Source organism: Sander vitreus, chromosome 22 (genome assembly GCF_031162955.1).
Source record: "Sander vitreus isolate 19-12246 chromosome 22, sanVit1, whole genome shotgun sequence".
In the NCBI taxonomy this organism is placed as follows: domain Eukaryota; kingdom Metazoa; phylum Chordata; class Actinopteri; order Perciformes; family Percidae; genus Sander; species Sander vitreus.
Window position 1 is genome coordinate 14153936 of NC_135876.1, and position 20997 is coordinate 14174932.

A 20997-nucleotide genomic window follows, 5' to 3' on the forward strand; every position below is an offset into this window, starting at 1 on the left:
TTCCTTTTTTCCAACAGATGATAGAGCACACCCTCTGCTTAGGTGGCTGATCACCTTAGCCCAAGGGTCTACAAAACCCACACATACTTCAGTTGGTAGCTTAAGCCTCTAATGGGCAATTATTCCATTCATATGAAGGTAGTTGTGTCCCATGAATATGAAATGTTTGGCAGTCCCTCCTCTAACATTGCAAGGGCTGTGTGGATGCTCTTGGAGGAGGACAAAGCCCTAAAGGTATGGGCCATTTCCATATGTGTTAGGGAAATTGAGGAGGGCTTGAAACAGCCCTCTGTTTACAGTAAACTCAGGGTCTCTTCTGGAAGGACAGACATGCTGGGTATGCAGCTAAACTGCTTTTTCAAACTCATACCAGCAGTAACCCATCAGTTGCTGTCTATTAAACAGCATGAGTTTAGTTAATTTACTTGCATGTTTAGTCCTGTTTTGATTCACATTAAAATGACTGGCATGCTGTCTGTTTCTCATGCATTCAAAATCAAAATAATATGATTATGGCAAAAAGAAAGAAATGTAACTGGTGTTGAGATGGTAATTTGATTTATGGGAAGATTACTGTATAATGAGCTACCATAGTTTTAGCGCAAAATTAATTTGCAAACAAAACTTGATAATGTCATTGACAATAATGAGACTTTTGTAAAATCTAACATCTTGATTCACATGTGCTTCAGTCGTTCATTTAGGCTACATTTAATTTAATTATATGTATTAAATTCAAGTAAGATGGCAGATATGTGTAACTGACTGCTAACATTCTATTTAATACTGCTAAATCAGTAATTTTCCCACAAGAAGAAGTATATCACTTTTTATGTTACACAGTATTTTCAGTTTGCTTTATTTTTGACTATTTTACTTTTTTTTTTTTTTTTTTTACTTTTGACTATTTCATGTTTTCTTGATATAATGAAGTAGCATAGCAGTAATCCATAATCATTTAAATGTTTTCCAGTGCTCCCCTCAGCAGGGGAGAATTCTCGGGTCGTCTTTGCTAATGTGTTCTCAGTGTTAAAGATCCCTACAGGGAAGGGAACTGTTGTGCACTTCTTAGCAAGGTACATATTTGTTAATGTCCTCATGATTTATTAGGAAAGGGACATTCAGCCAGCCTTTGTCATGGGGGGATCTGTTTATAAGTCCACTCATTGGGTGACCTGGCCTATCAATCAGGCTTTTGGAGGTAATAGTAGAGTTGAGGGTGAGGGGTCCTGAGAGGAGGGGCTGAGGTCTTTTGCATAAGCATGGGGCCCAATCTGCTGGGATTGCTCTGCACAGTGAGGGGGCCTCCACAGGCTTATACTGGGGGTCTTTATTTTGGGGCCCTTGCACTTTTTAACACAATTACTACACCACCCTTCTGTCCTGATGTGCTTGCCTTATTCATATGTATCAGCTGTTCTCTGGGTTGCAAGGTTTCCAGTTGCAAGCCCCTCTGAATGGATAACCTAATTTGGGGAGTAGTCCCGACTACAGACCAGGGAGTCTGTCCACGACATGAGAATGTTGACCTTAGAAAGCAGCGCAAAGAGGACTGCTAATTTATGAGGATGCCTTTTCCGGTTAACAGAATGTGGTAAAACAGTACCATAGAGGGTTATAGTTCAAGCATTGAGTCCACCTATATGTTTGAGTGCTGTTGTAAAGCCATTAGCTGATGAAGCTGTGCAACAGTCAACAGTGGAATGTTTGCTTCACCTCTTTTCAGGATGCATAAAATGATTATTCATTTAGGATTATTCCTTATAAGCCAGGTATCCTGGAGTCCTAGAACTCCTAGAAGCACTCCTGACTTCCAGTTACAGATGCACAAACCTCGATGTCTGTCATTATTGCATTTTCCCGTATGTTACTTCGTGGACATGATAGCCAAGGCTACGTACAGGAAAAGGCTGCGTGTGTAGATGTGAACGGTGGGGGGATGGGAACTTACAGTATATTTATGTGCACGCATGTCTGCATAAGTTTGTGTGTGATTCCCTTTAATAGCTCCACAGGCAGACACAACAGCTGAGAAACAGACAGGGTTTCATTAGTGATTCCTGTAATGTCAATAAAGTTGGCATGGTTAACAGGAAGAGTGTGGGGATGGAGCAAGTGGAGACCAACCCAAGGCCATGGGAAATGTCAGACCAAGCTGCAGATGATGGGGATGATGATGTCATCACTCATGGACTGAAAGGAGACATGGGCACACTTACTTACATAGTCTTTGTAACAAGCACTTTGACCAGACATTGTAAAGAGTGAATTGAATGTGTATAGATATAAAAGGAAGATAAAAGAAATGAAATGGCAAAATCAAAGGAATTATTATTGGCTGTTAATTAGTTTATAGTGCTATTTTGTATAAAGCCTGTTTAACTTTATATTTTCATGAAATAAAAAAAAAAAGACTTGCTTGATTTTTTAAAACTTTCAAATCATTTAAAGTGGTACTACAGTGATCTATTATCGCACTTTCACAAAATTTGGTAACTAGTGAGGGCCAGATTCAAAAGAATTGTCAAAATTGATGCAACTCGATACTGTCTTTTGTTAGATTTTGCCTTCCTGGTAAACTCATATAATTCCAACACCTTTCCCCCGGTTTTTAACGCAGGTTTCTGTCTGTTGTTTTTGAGGCAAACCGGTAAGATCATTAGGGTTGGTTTCTAAGACAATTTTTATACAGTTTTATAAAACAGTTTCTATGGGCTCTCGTGGCAATTAAACTGATTTCCATGTGTAAAATCAGTTGCTGCTTGATGTATACCAAGCAGCCCAGCCCTCTGTATGATGCTAACAATCTTGAGGACTAAGCACCATCTTCTGGTCATGTTCAGAAACACAAGCACTATGCAGATCCTGGCCTCATTGAACTAGATTGTGCACTAGAGGGTGGTGTTGTATTTCTCTCCGTTGTAGAAGCAGTGCTAGGTTTCGAAAATCAGTACATTGCCCTATCACAATGTAAATACATCACTTCATCACAGAGTAACATCCAAGACGAAGAAGTTGTTTTGAGGGTTTACAGATGTATTGAATTTTCTCTCTATAAAACAGTAATCACCATCCTACAGGTCTGGTCTGAATATTGCCCATCAATGTCGATATTTTAAATAGGTTTGATTTCTGATCCCCTATAAGCAATAACCCGTTTTTTACAGCTGTTCTAATAAGAGGCTGCATATTTTATTTCTGGGTATATGAGAAATGCAATACAGCAATAACTAGTTGGCAATGGTTGTGGGAAACATTAAGATATGAAGGAATGCTTTGCAGTGACCCCCCCTTTTAAAAATGCAGGCATGTTTGTTCAGTCTCTATTGTTCTGGTTCACTTGTTAACATGGGAAGTTGTCTGTTTTTTTTTCTGCGCCAAAAACAGACATGTTTTGTTCTGCTGCTGCTGTTTCTTCTAAAGATGTACTGTACTCCATTAGAACTTTATGTCTCTGTAACTTTCCTATCTTCTCTAAATCAAGGGCATTTGGCTGAAAAGAATCTGCTGTGGATAATGAATATATACAGTATGGGAAAATTACATAATTAAAAATACAACCTTATAAGTATGTGTCACACAAAACCCCTATCCTTCACCTGAAAGAGCCAGGGTCAAGAATCTGTGCTGCTGTAGTGCCCTTGAGCCAGTCACTAAATTTTTATTAAATCTACTTTTCGTTTGGTGACCCTGCACTCTGACCTGGTGCAAAACCAAACCATACCAGCAACAACAAAAAATCATTAAATATATAATGCAGTACGTGCACAAAATAAAGTATGAAAAGGAAATCTGAAATAGAGAACCTGTACTTGAACACAACTTCACTCGCTGAATTGTCTGTTGTCAGCTAATAGGGCCTGTCCAAATGCCTGTTTTGATTTTCTATCTCATGACACTATGTATATTCTTTTTTTATTAGATTATAGCAACATTCACATCATTCTAACAGCATAGGGTTGTACCAAAATGAGACAGACCCAGTGGAAATTGGTGAAGTCTATGTGTTGCTTTCAACCTGTTACTCTCAGTGAAAACTCATATCAGTGGTTCCAAAGGGATGGCGGTAGAAATAGGAAATAATAATTATTTTTTTTCTGACATTTCTTTGATCTAAATGTTTGTAATATCTGACTTAGATGACATTGGCTCTAATAACATACTCTTACCAATAAGACCAAATAATTTGGATCAGGATCAGAGCCCATTGTCAATATGTTAACCCATACATGCCAGAAAAAGATTTAGTATGTCCCAATACATAGTATGTCAAATACAGTATGCAAGCATGTTTTTCTGGCTATTCTGATATAGCATATATGAGCATGAGGGTCAAAGTTAAAGGCGCAATGTTATGATGAAGTAGTATGTCCCAATCGTATGCACACTGCATACAACAGTAAGGGGAAGTTGTAGTATGTACTCACAGTAAAAAGAAAAAGTATGTGTGGCTCAGGTGGTAGAGCAGTCGCCTACCAACCGGAAGGTTGGTGGTTGATCCCTGGCCCTGCAGTTTAATGTCGAGGTGTCCTTGGGAAAGACACCCCATATTGCTCCGTATTGCTCCCGATGCTGTGCCATCTGAGTGTAAATGTGTGTGAATGTTTATCTGCAGGTGGCACCTTGTGCGGCAGCCTCGGTCACAGTGTATGAATGTGTGTTAATGGTAAATGGTTCCTGTACTATGTTAAAGCGCTTTGAGTAGTTGTTAAGACTAGAAAACATTTGTAAAACATTACGAATTTTCCTAATGGCCAGACTACCCAAGCCCTTGGGCAGAGCAGAACAAGAGTGACAGCCCAGAGGAATGAAACTAATAAGTCAAAATGACGTGGTTGAGGAGAACACAATGGATAAACTTGATGCACCTAAAAAGCTAATCTCAGGGGGACAGTACTAATATTTGATACAAGCCTTCAAATATAACCCTAAATGACCTTCCCCTGACCTAGATCAGGGGAAGGTCATATCTAGGTCTGACCTAGATATGCTTGCCTTGGATGTTATGAATCTCAACCCCATCTGCTGCTGGAACTGGGGACCAGGGGAACTGCTGAGCACCTCTTTCGATGAGGTATGCTGTGACCCGTGTGTCAATAATCGGCCTAGCTTGGATGGTTAAGCTATCAACATCCTTGTACCCACGTAGGGACATGTTTCCATCAACCTGATTTGACAGTTGCAAGGCAGTGTACAAGAGATTGGGGTAGGCTGTGTTTTTCATGTACCCCTGAGTCTGTTGACAAAGTGTCCAACCTGACCAGTGGCCTCCACCCACAGCCATTGTGTCTGCCTCCAGCATTACTGGGGGTTCCAAGTAGTCTGCAAAGGCGTTAACATGGGCAAGCTCATTTAATCCTGTCAAATGGGTGATTATGTTGTTGAGATCCTCCAAATGGAAGTCTCAGAACCTAGAGATGGCTCAATTGATAGTCACAATCCCTGTGAGTATCTTCGACTTTTGTTGACATGCAAGAGCCAGTCTGAGAGACACAGGGCTGACAGACTGACCCAGGACATTAAAAATGGCCTACCTATGAGGTCTGACCTTGATGTCCCGGCATCCCTTTGTCACCATTTCCCTGGCGAAGTCAATGTTGTCTAAGGTCTCCTGGCTTGCAGATGTGATAATCTCTTTCAGACGGGCATTGGTGATACTACCTCCGCTGGTGAGGATTGTAACCCCTAGAACCAGCAGGTTCACGATGTTGTTCCGACTTGCAGCTCCTTGCTGGAGAAATAGTGCATACACAGCCAGGTACTTGAGAATCACAGGAATGACCTCGGCCTGGATGGGAACATGGGTAGCATCATGTATGTTCTTCTCCTTCTTCGAGTCCATTGCAATTTCAGATGTTGCTCTGCCAATATCTGGCGCAGGTCATAGCTGATGGGGTCGGTTCAGCCAGGTCCTGGGGGCTGCACTGGGGGGCGTTTTGATACTCCAGTAGGTGGGGGGGGCAATGCCAACTAGAGCATAGAGGCATCGGACTGGCGTTGTCTTTATGCATCCCGTGATAATGCGGCAGGTGTCGTTGAGGGCTGTGTCAATCAGTTTGGTGTGGTGGGAGCGGCTCCAGCTTGAACACGCGTATTCGGCTGTGGAGAAGCACAGGGCTAGGGCAGTTGCGCGGATGGTTGGTGGATTGGCGCCCCACTTTGAGTTTACCAGTTTGCGCAGGATGTTATTGCGAATGTTGACCTTGGCTTTGGTGTTCTGAAGGTCAGTTTTGGAAGAGAGTGTGACTCCGAGGTACACAGGGTGAGGGTGGTTGGAGAGTTTGTGGACATCCCATGAGACGCTCAGTTCTTTTTTCGCAAACCTCGATTTTTAAGATGGAAGCTGCATAGTTGGGTTTTTGATGGGTTGGATTTCAGGTGGTCGTTATTGTAGTATGTTGTCATCTCTTGGAGGGCACTTTCCAGGACAGGCTCAATCTTCTGGAAGTTCTCCTGTTGGGTGGTGATGCAGAGATCGTCCGCATAGATGAAGCAGTGGCATTGTGGGGGAAGTGGTTGGTCATTAGTGTAGATGTCAAAGAGGAGGGGGGCCAGTATGCTGCCTTGTGGTAGGCCGTTCTTTTGGGCTTTCCATTTGCTCTTCTTGTCATTTAGTTGGACAAAGAAGCGCCTGTTGTTGCGGAGGCTCTTGATGATTTGGCACAGGTCGAGGTCATTAGTCATGTCAAAAAGTTTCCTAATCATGGTGCGGTGCTAGACAGTGTCGTAGGCAGCGGTGATGTCTATGAAAGCTGCTCCGGTGATGAGTTTGCACTCAAAACTGTCCTCAATGTGTTGGGTGAGGTTCAGTAGCTGCTCAGCACAGGAGCGGCCAGGGCGGAAACCACCTTGATGTTTAGCAAGCTTAGAGTCTATAAGTGGCATAAGGCGTTGGAGTAATAGCCTCTCGTAGAGCTTGTAGGTGATGCAGAGGAGGGAAATGGGTCTGTAGCTCTTTGGGGATGATGGATCCTTTCCAGGTTTGGGAATTGCGACAGTCTTGTCCCATCATGTATGTTGAGACTATGATACCCAGCTAAGGCCCCCGGGTGGAGCTCATTGGCTGCGGAGGCAGGTTGTGATCCTTGAAGTTGATGGCAGGGGACATTTGCATCGCCACGGTTGTTCCCTGTTCTAATGTCTGTGCCCTAAGTGGCCCAATGGGTTTGATTGATAATGACAATTCCGTCATCATCAGGCTGGACAGAAAACCGCCTAGGTCACGGGTTCCAGAGGCTATGCCAAAGGTCCTAAACTGTCTCTGGATATGCACATCTAATGTGAAAGGTACTACAGGGACACTTAGTGTAGCCGTGCTATAGGCCTCTAATATGAGCTGATAGAGCTGATTCACATCCAAGTACATGGCATGGGCCAGGAGAGGTAGTCCTCCCACCAACAAGCTAAGAGCCACTACCCCTTGGATAAGGTCATGGTCTCAAACAGCTCTCTCACCTCGGAGGGCCCTACCCTGCTGATGGGCTAGTACCCCTCTAGCAAGTAGGTTTACCACATTCCCTGCACTATTTTCGGGATGGAGAAATCTCATCCAGTAACTCACTCCACGCCCCGCCTGGCACAAACCTGCGAGGTTGAAAGAGTTAGTGGGCATTTGTGGTTTCTCCATTGTGCTGATTCCTCATAAACCTTCCAATCAAGAATCCAAGACTGCTAAAAGCTTTTAAAACAGTGTATTTCTCTTTCGAGTTCTACCAATCACTGCTGGGTCAACAAGGGCCCCAGCTGTCCAGGTGACATATGTGGCTACTAAACAAGCCACCATATGGGTTGAAAAGCATGCTGGTATATGAAGTATTAGAGTTAGGTTATTCGAAATTAACTGAATGATAATATGAATTCATTAGCATTTCCAGAAGTATTCGGTGTGGCTCATGTGTCCGAGGCTGGCTGTTACTCTTATCAGTTTTACTTAGTTTTATGTAGTTAGATAGAGAGCTAAACGCACGTTTGACTTACGTTAGAGGCTATGTTTAGACGGAAACGATCTGAAGAGAAAACGCAAAAGTAGCGTTGCGTTCTCACTTTTTATTCCGCGTTTAGACGAGAGTTTTGGGGGAGAAATCTGTGTGCATATGGTGACGCAAATGTGTGTGAAATTGGATGTAGTATGCACGCCAGGCGGCTAGGTGGCACTGCCACATAACACCACCAAGGCCGCGCGCCTACGTAGAACCTTCCTTCTACTTCTCTCCTTAGTAGCGCGAAACCAAAACATGTCATGAAGCGAACAACAAAAGCTTGTCTGGAAAGACGAGGAGGTGGAGTTGCATGTTTGTCTGAGCACAGCACCCATGGGAGCACTACCAATATCCTGAGCCTCGCAGCGGCCAGCGGGCAGGGGAGGCTGAAACAGACTCTCCTCTGCCCGCTGGCACTCGCTTTCTTGCTTTCTCTTCATCCACAACATTGTAGCCTACTCCGGCTCAAATGAATAGCCTACATATGGTCATCAAACTATAACAACCTTATCCACATTGTCGAAATCATTTAAATATTGAGCCATTACATTGAAAATCTTTTAGCTAACAGTAGCCTATAATTTCTGTAGCCTACTCCGTAACAACAGACTACCTGGACGCCTTTTTCTCGTCTCTCTCCACACCGCTGTCTTCAGACTTTTGCGTTTTTACCCTTTAGACGGTAACACAATGGTGGAGCGTTTTTAAGATTTCCACTCTGGAGGGTGGTTTCACTTTTATGCGTTTTTAAGCCCCAAAAACGCCGTCGCCATATAAACGAAAGGCACATCCGATAAAATATTTTTTCGTTTTCACCCGCGAGCGTCATCGTGTAAACAGGGCCTGAAACCATCAGCATCACATCAGCCATAAAGTCCCAATATGGCTGATGTGAAAAAATTTCACCCACACATTTGCTGCATTCAAGTTGCATTCTCTTCGTTGGATTGTACAAGGTATCTTGAAGGTTGTAAATAAGAGTTGTGTTGCGTTATGTGTCTGGTGAAAAATAACACAGAAGAAGACGAGGAAGCTAGACTTGTTCCTTGGTGATTGTTTTTACATTTATAATTAAAATAGCACATATCTACTTTGAGTTCAAGGTGTAAAAATAATATGGGTAAGTGTGCACGGGTAACTTGTGTCTAATATAATTGATGAATAAATGTATCGATTAAATTCCTTTGTGTAATCATCACTTATATCACTTTTTAAACCTTTCAGCGTTTTTTTCCTCCACTTTATTGGTGCTTCGAACTCTGAATTTTACTATTTCCGACAGCCCATGAAGGCAACATTTGCCCACCAGCAGGCAGCAGCCATCCGCATCAAACTGATTTCATTCACTGAGTGGCCGCTCCGTGGAGAACAACAGGCTACCTCCCTCTGTCCTGTGTGAGTATTACAGCCTTCTGTACCTCTAGCCTTTTCACAGAAGTTATGTCAAATATTTGTCGCTTTTAGTATTCGAGACCGAGATTCTTGTCATATAATTTCAGAAATGTCTCGTATTGAATCTGGGTTTTATTTCTTTACAAAGTCATGACTGAGACGTTTTTGGACAGCGTGGTCTTTTGTTCTCTAGGTATATTTCTCGTTTTGACAAAGAAAAGCTGGGTGTTATTTAGCCTTTCCCGCTGCGACAGTTTTACACCGATGCGGTTGTTTGTTCGTTTAGTTTTGTTTTTGGTGTAATATTTTCTTGTGTCTAGCAATTTAGCGATATGGAGTGACCAGTTTAATCCAGGGTGGACATATTACCAGAATGCCAGAAGTGGTAAGGGTTAGATTTTGTAGGTATCTAAATGTGTCTAATTTGGTCCTTTTAAAATCTATATATATATTTGTTAATGTTTTAATTAAATGTTTTTATCCTTTTTCTAGGATGCTGCACAGCTATGGGACAAAGGAAACAAAAACCATATGATCAAGCTATCTAACAAAGAGCCATAAAATCAACATCTATATGGGATCCTAAATTAGGGGAACATTGTAAAGACGGCACCTTTTTTGTTATCTCTTTATATTTTATTTAATCTTATGAGCTATTTATTGTAAACAATTCCCTCATTAGACAATATTCTAAAGTGTTTAGTTAAGGGAGGTGATGTTCTTCTGTATTCAGTCAAGATATCACTACTGGCTAGGGGCTTGTAAGAATACTTTGGCGTTAAGGTTGACAGAGAAGAGCTGCTTTAAATAGCTATGTGGAACAGAATATGCACATAACTAGAGGGGTTCAGTCCGACCCAGTCCCACTGGCAGGGCAGAGACGTTCCTCCAGCAGCACCTCCACTGTTTCATCATGTTGCACTAGTTACTGACTGACTCTTCAGTACAGCCAAGTGCTGCATCCCCAGCTGCACCATGACTTCATCTGACAATGATGAAACAGGGAGTGACCTGTCTGAGTGTCTGGAGATCCGGGAGCTCCACGACCAGTACATGGACCCAGAGACCTGCTTCAAATCCAAAAGCTTACCCATCCTGAATGGACCATGTCAGCCAAATCGAAAGGCTGCAGAGCCTCGGCTGGTCAACACCACCCACACCTCTGTGGTCGTGGAGGAGAGCAGCGAGCTCCAACCCAAAACCCCAGACTCCAGCCAGGCAGAGACTCCCTCTTCCAGGACCGACTTCTCCCCCTCTGCCTCCAGCATGGTGGGGCTCAGTAGCTCTTTACCTCTGGAGGGCAACAGGGCCGCTGGCTCCGGAGGTAAAAAACTTGGTTTCTCTCTCACCCGCCTTATCCGCATCCCAGCCAGGAAGTATGTGCAGCTCATCCTGAGGGACTCCCGCTGCTTCCTGTTCTGCATGTGCTACCTGACCTTCATTCAGTCCCTGATGGTTTCAGGCTACCTGAGCAGTGTCATCACCACCATTGAGAAGCGTTACAGTCTGCGCAGCTCTGAGTCCGGCCTGCTGGTCAGCTGCTTTGACATCGGCAGCTTACTGGTGGTGGTCTTCATCTCCTACTTTGGCGGCAGAGGTCAGAGGCCTCGCTGGCTGGCTGTGGGTGGTGTGGTCATCGCTGTAGGGGCAGCATTGTTTTCCCTGCCCCACTTCATCTCACCACCTTACCAAATCCAGGAGATGAACTCATCAACGGGCCATGAAGGCCTCTGTCAGAGCGGCAACAGCAGCGGGCGTGAGCTCAATGTGGCATCGTGCCCACGTGACCAGGAAGGCAATGAGCACAACCTGTATGTGACTCTGTTCATCTGCGCCCAGATTCTTGTAGGCATGGGGTCAACGCCAATCTACACCCTGGGGCCCACCTACCTGGACGACAATGTGAAGAAAGAAAATGCATCTCTCTACCTAGGTAACACATCCCGTAATCCATTTTATTTTCCATCCTTATGGCATTTATAAAAAGTGAATGAATAATTATTATTTCATTCCCACTATGAATGCATTAGATGTTTGCATTGATAGATTTAGAAGACAGCTGTTTATTGGTGTGGTCTTGCTGATGTTTATCAGTAGGGTGTGTACGTATGTGCATGTATGTACCCGCAGAGTTCAACAATGCACTTGCCCCCCCCACGGTCCCTCTGTCCTTTTGATTTAATCTCCGCGGTATCCAACCTCTGCACCACACTGAGGTAAATACAGAGACTGCAAAGTCAACGTGTGTGTGTGTGTGTGTGTGTGTGTGTGTGTGTGTGTGTCCAGAAAGACTCGTTTCTGTGGTGTTCGAGTGGTAGCATATTTTCTGTTGTATTCCTTAAAAAATCAATCATCACTTTCTTCACCGGTATCATGTAATTTATCTGGTGTGCTGGGGCTTAGCTGGCCTTAATGGTTTTGCATACCACATACTGTACATATCTCATAGAAGAGTTCATGATTGCAGAAGTAATCCTCCTGTCTGTCTGCACACTGTAGTTGGGTTATTGGGACATGGGGTACCCCTTAATCTGGTGTAGTGTCTTTACGCTGTCCCACTGACCTTTTGTGTAGGGCTGCAACTAATGATTATTTTCATCGGATAATCTGTTGATTTATATTTTTGAATAATCAGCAAATTATTATAGCAAAAATGTTGAGTGAAAAATGGCCACATAATGTTTGCATTTTTTGCTTGATAAATAACTTAATGATTAAATGATTTGTAAGTATTGTTAATTTCACTTTCAATTGATCTGCTAACCGATTAATTGTAGACTAGTTGTTTCAGTATGTGAGTTATATGCAGGTGTATTTTTTTTTATTCCTATTTGGTCCATGTATATTCATGTGAGGAGGACTGCATGCACCCTGTTGGACAAAAAACAACGCTGAGATGGTTGCACAGCATTAGCCACGGTGCTGACACCAGCCCTTGATCACAACATTACACAGCCCATGGAGCATATTCTCTGTCGAGTCCTTTCGCTGCCTGCTCCGCTGCCCCTGAGATCCAGTATTGATCAGATCCCTGCGTCACAGGGAGCCAATGCAGCATAGCTATTGAACCAGGCAGAAAAACAAGGAGAAAACAATCCCAAACACAGACTTGCTGTGATCTCATCTCTGCAAGGTACTCCAGAGAAAACGCACCAGGCCTCATAAGGCTCATAGAGTCATCACAGTCAAGACATCCCCTTGTACAGAGCATCAAAAAGCAGCTCAGGCGACCTTGATGGCTGTTTTCAGAGGACTCCCTGAGCAATAATCTGTTTTGTTCCAGCAAAGCGTGTTTGGGAAAACAGAGACATGTTCTGACATGCCAGAGAGCAGATAAGTGGGAATAACCATGGTAACTGGGTTTCAGTTTTATCATCTGGGTGTTTTGACTACATTTTTATCTTTAACATTCTCTGAGGCATGTTCTGGTTTTTGGTGCACAAATGAGGTCCAGGTGGTTTATCTTTATATATTTAAGGTTAGTTTGATTGAAATCCACCTTCGCCATCATGAATCTTTAATTAACCTCCAGAAAAAAACACGTTGTTGGGCATGTGTAAGAGTTGACATTTTAACCTTTACCCATCCCCTTTTCTCTCTGCAAGAAGGGAAAATGCAGCCCTTTAACCCAGAAATCCTCCAAGCCATTTTCATATTTTTCCAGCCTAATTTTCTGGAGATATAGGCTACCCATATCTTGAGGATACTTCCCCCAAAATGACCTTGAGATGGTTTTTCCCCCACACCCTTGAATGTAAACCCTATCTCAATTTACACTAGCTCAGAGGGGAGGAGCTGCACGCTTTTGTAGGACAATGTAGTTTACACTGAGGGGTACTTCTGGTGTCCTTGGAGGAAGAGAGTGGTTTTTTTTCATTCATGATGTTATCTTTGTGTATGCATGCATACACAGTAGGGCATTCCCTCTAAAAGAGGGTCCTTAGAGTCACTGCAGGGGGGCATCCCAATTATTGTAAAAAAAAAAATTAGTATTATTAGCAAATATAAATCTTCACTGATGATAGGCTTACTGGCCTATAGGTAAGGTAGTCACTAAAGCGTGATTTATGCTTCTGCGTTAAATCTATGCCGTGGCTACGTATGTAGGTACGCGGAGACACAGACCTACGCCGTAGCCTGACGTGCACCCCTCGAAAAATTTAACTACACGTCGTGGCGACGGACATCGCTCGGCCGTGGTTTCGTAGCGTTGCATTTCCCCCTACTCATTTCCTCTGAGAATAGAGCATAGAGCATCAGCAGGACCATAAAACAAGCTTAAGATAGCCATCCCCAGATACATTTTATCCTAAAGATTCACTGTGCCACATAAAAGATGATTTATGAAATCATGCCAACAATTAATATTTTAATAGCTTAGTATTCTATGCTCTAAAAGGGTATGTATAAAGGCTTTAGGCTGCCCTACATGTTATTGTAGCCCCAGTTTTAATACGCAACTTCATTAAATACAATATATGTAGTAGGGGGTCCCTGCTCCATCTCTCTTTCAGTAAGGGGTCCTTGGCTTAAAAAACGTTGAAGACCCCTGCTCTTGAGAGTATAGAACTGATAGCTTGAGTATGGAAGTAGCTACCGTGCGCACATTTCTGCCTCTTTCTTTAGTTTTTTCTCTCTTTCTGCTCGGACAGATTTACAACATACCATTCTTGGCGTTACTATGGTGAACATTTGTCTTTGCCCTTCTCTGAGGAGCCGCCCCATCTTGTATGAAGGTGGCACGTTGCACTAGATGAGGTTTCTGTTCTTGATTGTTTCCCATTTGTACTACGAATTGTTGCAAACACTGCCCAGCCTTTGTTCTTGTTCTGTTGTCTCTGCTGTTTATGCCTCCAATCCCTAACAAACTGTCACCATCTCCATCTGATTTTGCAACAGTGACTCAGAGATCTAAATGATCAATAATCTAGATTCTCCTCATTAAATTGTTGATCCATTACAAGCTACGTACAGTGGCTGTGACCTCCAGCTATGAGAGGGGGTGTTTTTTTTTCTTGCACTGGCTACCTCTGTGATTTACAAGCAAATGATGCTGAGAAGCTGTTATTGATGTGGGGTGAATGGAGAGGTCAGCTCTGATTAGATTGCTGTCTGCATGTCCACATTACATTCCGGAGGAGGTGTACAAACTCATCTTGCAGCAAACAATACATCTCTTTGTTTATGCACAGTTTTTCTTTTATAACCTTTTTTAATTGTCTAGACTCTGCAGCCTCTTTTCATACATATACATGCAGCCACCCTCTACATGCAGGCTACGATTAATTAACCCTCCTGGCTGACAAAGTCCTGCTGCCTCTGCATGCATTAACTAGGTTACAGTACAGATGACTCTGAAACTTAACATACTGGTGTGTGTTATTGGTGCTTGTGCATTATTCTTCTTCTTCTATTAGATACTCATGGAAAAACCAAGGGCCTCTGATGTATCCCCAGCTGGACAGTGGGACTGTTTATTTACTAAAGAGAAGGGGAAGAGGTGGTGCCCAGTTTTAGGAAGAGAGGAGCTTTGTGCGTTCTCTGCTCTCTCCCTCTGACAAATTTATAAACAGATGCTCTTAGTCTCTCTCGTGTGTTTTGTGTAGCTGATGTGTCCCTACCAGATTAGAGAGAAAAAAAACAGGAATGATCAATTAGTTCACAGTCATACCTCTCTGTGTTTTTATTTTTTTGATAGGATTATCAGTTGTGGCCCTGGCACATCTCTTTCTGTGCTCACTCAGTGATTTTTCATTAAACTGTGTGTCCTGTTCTGCCTAGCAGCCAAAGCAAATGCAGATTGTGTGCACACACAGAAGCCAACTGCTGCTCTCTCTGCCCGTCCAGGCTGACGGATCACATTTCAGGATTGGTTAGGGTACACGTTTGGCCCTGTCAGAGGCTGGCATACAGATAGAAAGAAGACTGTTTCTTCACTGTCCCCTTGGCTTATCTCAAGGAGGTTTTAAATATTTCTACCCCCTTTCAGTGCACCCAGTCCTGCTGGCCACACAGGCCCTCAGGGTTACTCAGCAGCAGACGACCTTTTTAGCTGCAGACTGTAGGGCTGCCAGCCCTGACCGCTACTACTACGACTCCCCTGTGAACCGCTGACCCCTCTGAGGTTGATCCTGTGCCACTGATGACTCTGTCTTTTCTTTAAATCTTTTACTGTTTTTCTGTCCACCAACCTGCACTCCTTACAGACAATTTTGTCTTTTAATTAGTCTGCAGGAAGAGTAGGAGTGATGGACTAAAGCGGAGACCGTTTCCAGAGGCAAGGGTCTTAGCCGCAACAACTGTAGTGGAGTCATCGCTCAGCCTCATTGGCCGCTGTCTTCTGGCCATTTTTCAGTGTTGTGGCCGGGTTGTTTTGACAGTGTGGGAAGGTTCCTGGGGAAATGCCACAAGAGGTTTTTCTGATCGCAGGAATGCTGAGAAACCTTTTGTTTTCAGCTATGCAGGAAAGAAATGGACATTTTTCTTTGTTCTTGCTGGCTCTTTGGTCCATGTTGTTCCACCAAATCCTCCTTGATCCCTGGACCTTGTTGGCTCGAGTTAAAATGAAATAAATGCCCCAAAATAGTTTTTGAAGGGTTTAATTGTCTGCATATAAAATCTGTAGGGTATTGTTACTTACTCATGCGTTTCAGACATTTACACATTAAAATTCTGCTTGTAAAATAAAATATAAGATTTTCGGACTGATTAACTTCTCTATCTATCTCGGAGTAATTTATGTGTTTGGCCAGATGTTCCACAGTAACTGCAAAAAGATCAGGAGCGCAGACACTTTCTTCCCCACCCACGAAGCCATGAATCCTTATTGAGTGTCTTGTGGATTACATGATTACCTCATTCATTCACAAATGAAACATATTTTCTCTGTACAGTACACTACTGTATAGCGTCATGTTTTTTTTTTTCTCACTTTATACTTTCCGTCTAGATGGATAACTTATAACAATACTGCTTTATCTCCCTTGGGCTGCTTGTAAGTGTTTTATCACCTGTAAAAAAACAAAAACGAGGCCACTTCAGATGTCCTTTGCTGTTGAATATCTACTGGCTCTAAAGCACTCAAAACCTGCAGCCTCTCTGTGTATTTTCTCTGATTAAACTAATCAGCATTGTGAAGAGAAACATGCCCTTCCTTTGCCTGTTGTGTCCAGTCAGGAAATGAGTTGTTGTCAATAATTACCAGATGTTTATCTGCTGCCAGGGGTACAGTATGTCCTGCGAGGGCTTTCAGCACAGAGGGTACTGTTGGATTCCCAAAAAGGACAGACTCTGCTCTGACTGAGCTTCTATGGGATTCAACATATTTGACCTGCGTCAACTCTCTCTGGATCAGAGAGACAGAGACAGCCTGTACTTCCACGTGAAGCTGAATTACATTCCCTTCTGTGCTTCTTGTGTATCTTATCTGCTCAGCTGAGTCCTCCCTTCAAGTTGATTCAGCCTTTAGGGGGAGTTTTGTTTTGCTACAGAGGTAAAAAAAAGAAGATCTTCCTCCATTCTAGTGTTCTGTCCTCAGAGCAGTGGACTGGCTATTGCTCTCATTGACCCATGTTCTGCAAAGATGGAAAATGAGGGAGGAGGAGCTGCTGGAGGGAGAAGTGTTAATGGCATTTACATAAGTGTAAGAACATGTTGAGCACAACAAAGCTGTAGTATTTGGAAATAAGTATATGTGCTATTGTTTTCAAATATGAGGATAATGTCAACAAATACAGTCCTCCACATCCAAACAGATTGCCCTACTAGAGCAACATGGTGAGAAAATGAAAGCATTTATTTTATGAAATGTGTTTCGTTCATTGACATTTTTATACACTGGGTATCCTTTTTGCATGGACTTTGGTTTGTCCCCCTCTGACCTTCAGCTTTTATTCTATGTGCTGGCTGCACATAGCAGACCCATCTGTGTTGAGCCTCCTGGAGGGACAGGAGCCCACTGAGGGAGATGGATGGTACTAAACATTTTCTGACCTCACCCTGTGGGATTGTTACTGCATACACACACGCATGTGCACACTCAGGCACATACTGACGGGCTGAAACGCACTAAGACCAAAAAATTTAGCCTGACAGGCGTACACAGGCCGGGGCAGATTTCGCTATGCACATTGTTCTGTCTGTCGTAACGACTCTGCCAAGCACTAAACGTAGCGTTAAGCTGGTTGCGCATTATGTAACTCAGGCTAATAGGCTAACATGTAACCGCAATACAGCTCATTGGAGAGACAGTGTTTTGGCATGAGACGTCCACTGATATTAGCTGACTGAGTCTGCTCATTGTTGTGGGGTGTTTGGGAGAAAAGTTTATTTAAAGTTCACAGTAGGATCCTTTTTAAAAGCTGGATACAGGTACTTTATTATAATTTTCCAAAGCCTGCTGCTTAATGCTAATTTTTGTCAGGCTTTTGTTCCTGTAGCTGTGTGTTTTGCATTTTGGGGGGCCTAGTTGTGGGTAGACCATTGAGGGGTGTAAATGGTAAGAGAGCAGCTGTTTAGAGCTGTGTGTGTGTGTGTGTGTGTGTGTGTGTGTGCGTGTGTGTGCGTGCACCTGCAGTTGGGGGTGGGTGAGGTTTGGGGGTTGTTGGGAGTGAGCACAAGTGTTTGCAAGAGGCAGGGTTTTGTGTAGTGTTGGTATTCCTGCAAGCATGCAGTGGTATTTGAACATCTGTGCCTGTGTGAAGAGACTGCAGAGAAGTCTGACCCATCAACATCAAGACTGGCTTCATACAACTCTGTCACAGTATGTAGGAGGCACCTCTGCTGCAGAACAGTGTACCAAGTTCTTTTCTTACCTGCGTTACCATCTAGCGGGGTGAATGAAAGCAGGACTCCCATCTGCTGCGTGTTCTGCCACACCAATTCTATTTACACAAGTAGTAATCAAAGTATTCCAGATTCATGGCTGAGATCACATGAGCTCAGCTATTAATATATTCTTTTAGCCTTTTATCCTTCAAGATACCAGTAAATCCAATAATCACAGTTGCCCAGGGAGTAGGGCTCACTAAGGACACAGATTTGCAAAACACATGCAGGCATAAAGACCAGTGGTAAATATGATTAAGAATATGCCTTGATATCTCAGATATTTTGTTATGGTTTTTTGAAGGCAAGGTATAAGCTAATGTAGACTGTGGATTGCGTTGGAATCAGCATTCTTTCTTGTTTATTTTTCTCTTGAGGAGTAGCTTGTGCAGAAAGAGGACAGAGGAGGATGGACTGATGAATCGGCCACATTCTTGGCACTTGCTGAAGATGAGGGGGGCACTGTTTTAGCTTTAGTACCACTGACCAGATTGCTGTGCGATGTCTTTATTGAGAGAGGCTGAAAAGCTGCAGGTGCAAGCTTGTGGCAAACTAACAGCCCTATACTCACTACTCTAATGGATCCACACACTCACAGACACTCAGTCCCTAAGTATAATGTGATTATACCCCCAGCCCAGATGCCCCTCATCAGCTGAAAGATTAGCTGCCACCCTCTCAAATGTTGGAACATTGTGTGTGTGTGTGTGTGTGTGTGTGTGTGTGTGTGTGTGTGTGTGTGTGTGTTATCAGATTGGCTGCATGATGTACAATTTTGATCAGAAGTAGATAATGAAGCAAGTGAAGACACAATAACTGCATGTGTTTAGGTGAACTGATGGAGGTAAATGCCCAGTCATAGCAAGCTATGTTGCCCTGTCTGTGCCTCATGTTCTGTACATTTGCAAGGTACATACTGACCTGAACCAAAAGATCCAGAAAGTCCAAAGATGAGCTTTCATTGCGAGAAAATGCTTAAAACTGCCATTGAGCATTAGTCGAGGAGAAACAAAAAGACTTGTCTATTTGCTTAAATTCTGTAAAAAGAGAATGGGAGTAAAAATCACAAAGAAAGATGGATTAGGAGGAAAATCCCCAAAAGATAATAGATAACATTAATTAACAATTAAGTATAGAGCAAAAGGATTTACTCAATGTTGCAGTGTGTGAAAGAATTCTGAGAAATATTACAAAGTGAAGTCCTATAAAAGGGCAGAGGCACAAAGGAGTTAGCCCATTTCTCTTAGGCTCTCCTTTTGAATGACATCCCTTCAGTAAGCCAGTTAAAGAGAACGGTGTTGGTTTGATTAGCTTGTCACAAGGGGAAATTGTGAGGAAGTGAGAGTGAACGTAAATCAAATAGTTTTGAAAAAAAAACAAAAAAAAACAACATGATCAAATTTGATCCTCAAAGCATTCTCTAAACTGAGACTTTACATCTTTTGTCCCAAACAGAGCATTTGTCCATCTGACAGTGATGGATTTAGAGGCCCAGTCACACGTTTCAATGCAGCACAGAAGAGTGAGCAGCTGACCTGACATGTATTGCTGGCTGGGTTCTCCTTCCATCACCATGTTGCCAGTGGAATTTTGCGACTTTGCCATTTAGATGTCTTTGCATTCAGCCCTATTTCCCCCCAGCCCTCGGTAGAAATCAGCAGCAGCAGATTTGTGGTCTTTTGCTGTGAGTGCAGGTCCAGAAGCCTTACGCCAGCATCAGAATCAGCAGAAAATGGTCGTTTGGTGTCAGAGTTAGGATCCGTGACCCCTCTGACGCACACAAAAGTAGTATTGGGTCCCTCAGGAAAGCCTTGCATGCTGAAGAGAATCACTGCTTTTTCTTTTTGGACTGGCTGAATCATGCCATGCTTAAATAGTTTTGACTATCCTTCATGCACATCTTTATGCGGTGTTACTTTTGTTGGCCACATTATTTTTGAATGAGGAAACGCAAGTTCATGACTGGTCGGAGCATTGCTTTACTGGCTGGCTGACTACTGCACTGTAGCCTTCCTCCTGCAGCAGGGGAGCCGCTATAAAATAAAAAAAAATCTATTCTCTTTTTTTTCAATTTCTAAATATTTGATTTAGCGAAGTGAGCTTGAGGAACCCCTGCAAGGAAAGTATAGCAGTTTGCATTAAAATTTTATTACAGTGTACTGTTTCTTGCACTATGACAAAGATGTTGGTATTACTGTTCTGCAGCAAGAAGATTTGGTATAAAAAAAACATAACAAAAGAGACACAATTTCTGACTTTTCTTTCAAAAGGCGTGATAAAAACCCTTTCTCTCCAGTAGAGCATGTACAGTAGATTTATGAATTGGATCATCGCCTGCCCTCATTGTGTGTCTCACTTCAACACCATCAATCATGTACCTCAGCACATCAGGATGAGAGACGAGGTCACTGGGTCATAGTTTGCTGTACAGTAGAATAACACAAGATGGGGAAGGAGAGAAAAGCAGACTTAAGATGCTGATCAATTCCTTTGCGCCCCTTGTGATCAGTCATGTCTGCTTAAGGGGCTTATAACAGTAATGCCCGGAGTTAAAGCGGTTCAAAAGCCTGATGGGTGGCCTGAATGCAGATTTCCAAGTCAGAAAGGCTTTGATGTTCCTGTTTGTGTGGTTCTTATGTCCGTCTGATAAAGTCTTGATTCTTTATCTGTACCAGTCTGTACTGCCTGCGCATCAGGTTTAAAGTTCTTAACTGTACTTGATCCATTTAAATATTCTTTACATCATGCTCACATTTCATACAAATCTCATCCTTTTACCACTGTTCTGCCTGTGGGACGC

At 43.0% G+C, this 20997-nt stretch overlaps 1 protein-coding gene across 3 annotated transcripts in view; it reads left to right on the forward strand.

Annotated features, from left to right (window-relative positions):
- Nucleotides 1–8363: 8363 nt before the first annotated feature.
- The window catches only part of slco5a1 (solute carrier organic anion transporter family member 5A1), a 37192-nt gene continuing 24558 nt past the window's right edge, over nucleotides 8364–20997 (forward strand). The window contains exons 1-3 of one of the 3 annotated variants that reach the window (XM_078280554.1): nucleotides 8364–9099; nucleotides 9262–9374; nucleotides 9864–11304. In XM_078280554.1, the coding sequence (XP_078136680.1) occupies nucleotides 10347–11304 (958 nt within the window). In that variant the 5' untranslated portion in view covers nucleotides 8364–9099; nucleotides 9262–9374; nucleotides 9864–10346. Of the gene's footprint in view, nucleotides 9100–9206; nucleotides 9375–9419; nucleotides 9757–9863; nucleotides 11305–20997 lie in introns of those variants that run through there. The other 2 variants (XM_078280556.1, XM_078280557.1) reach the window with 2 other exon arrangements.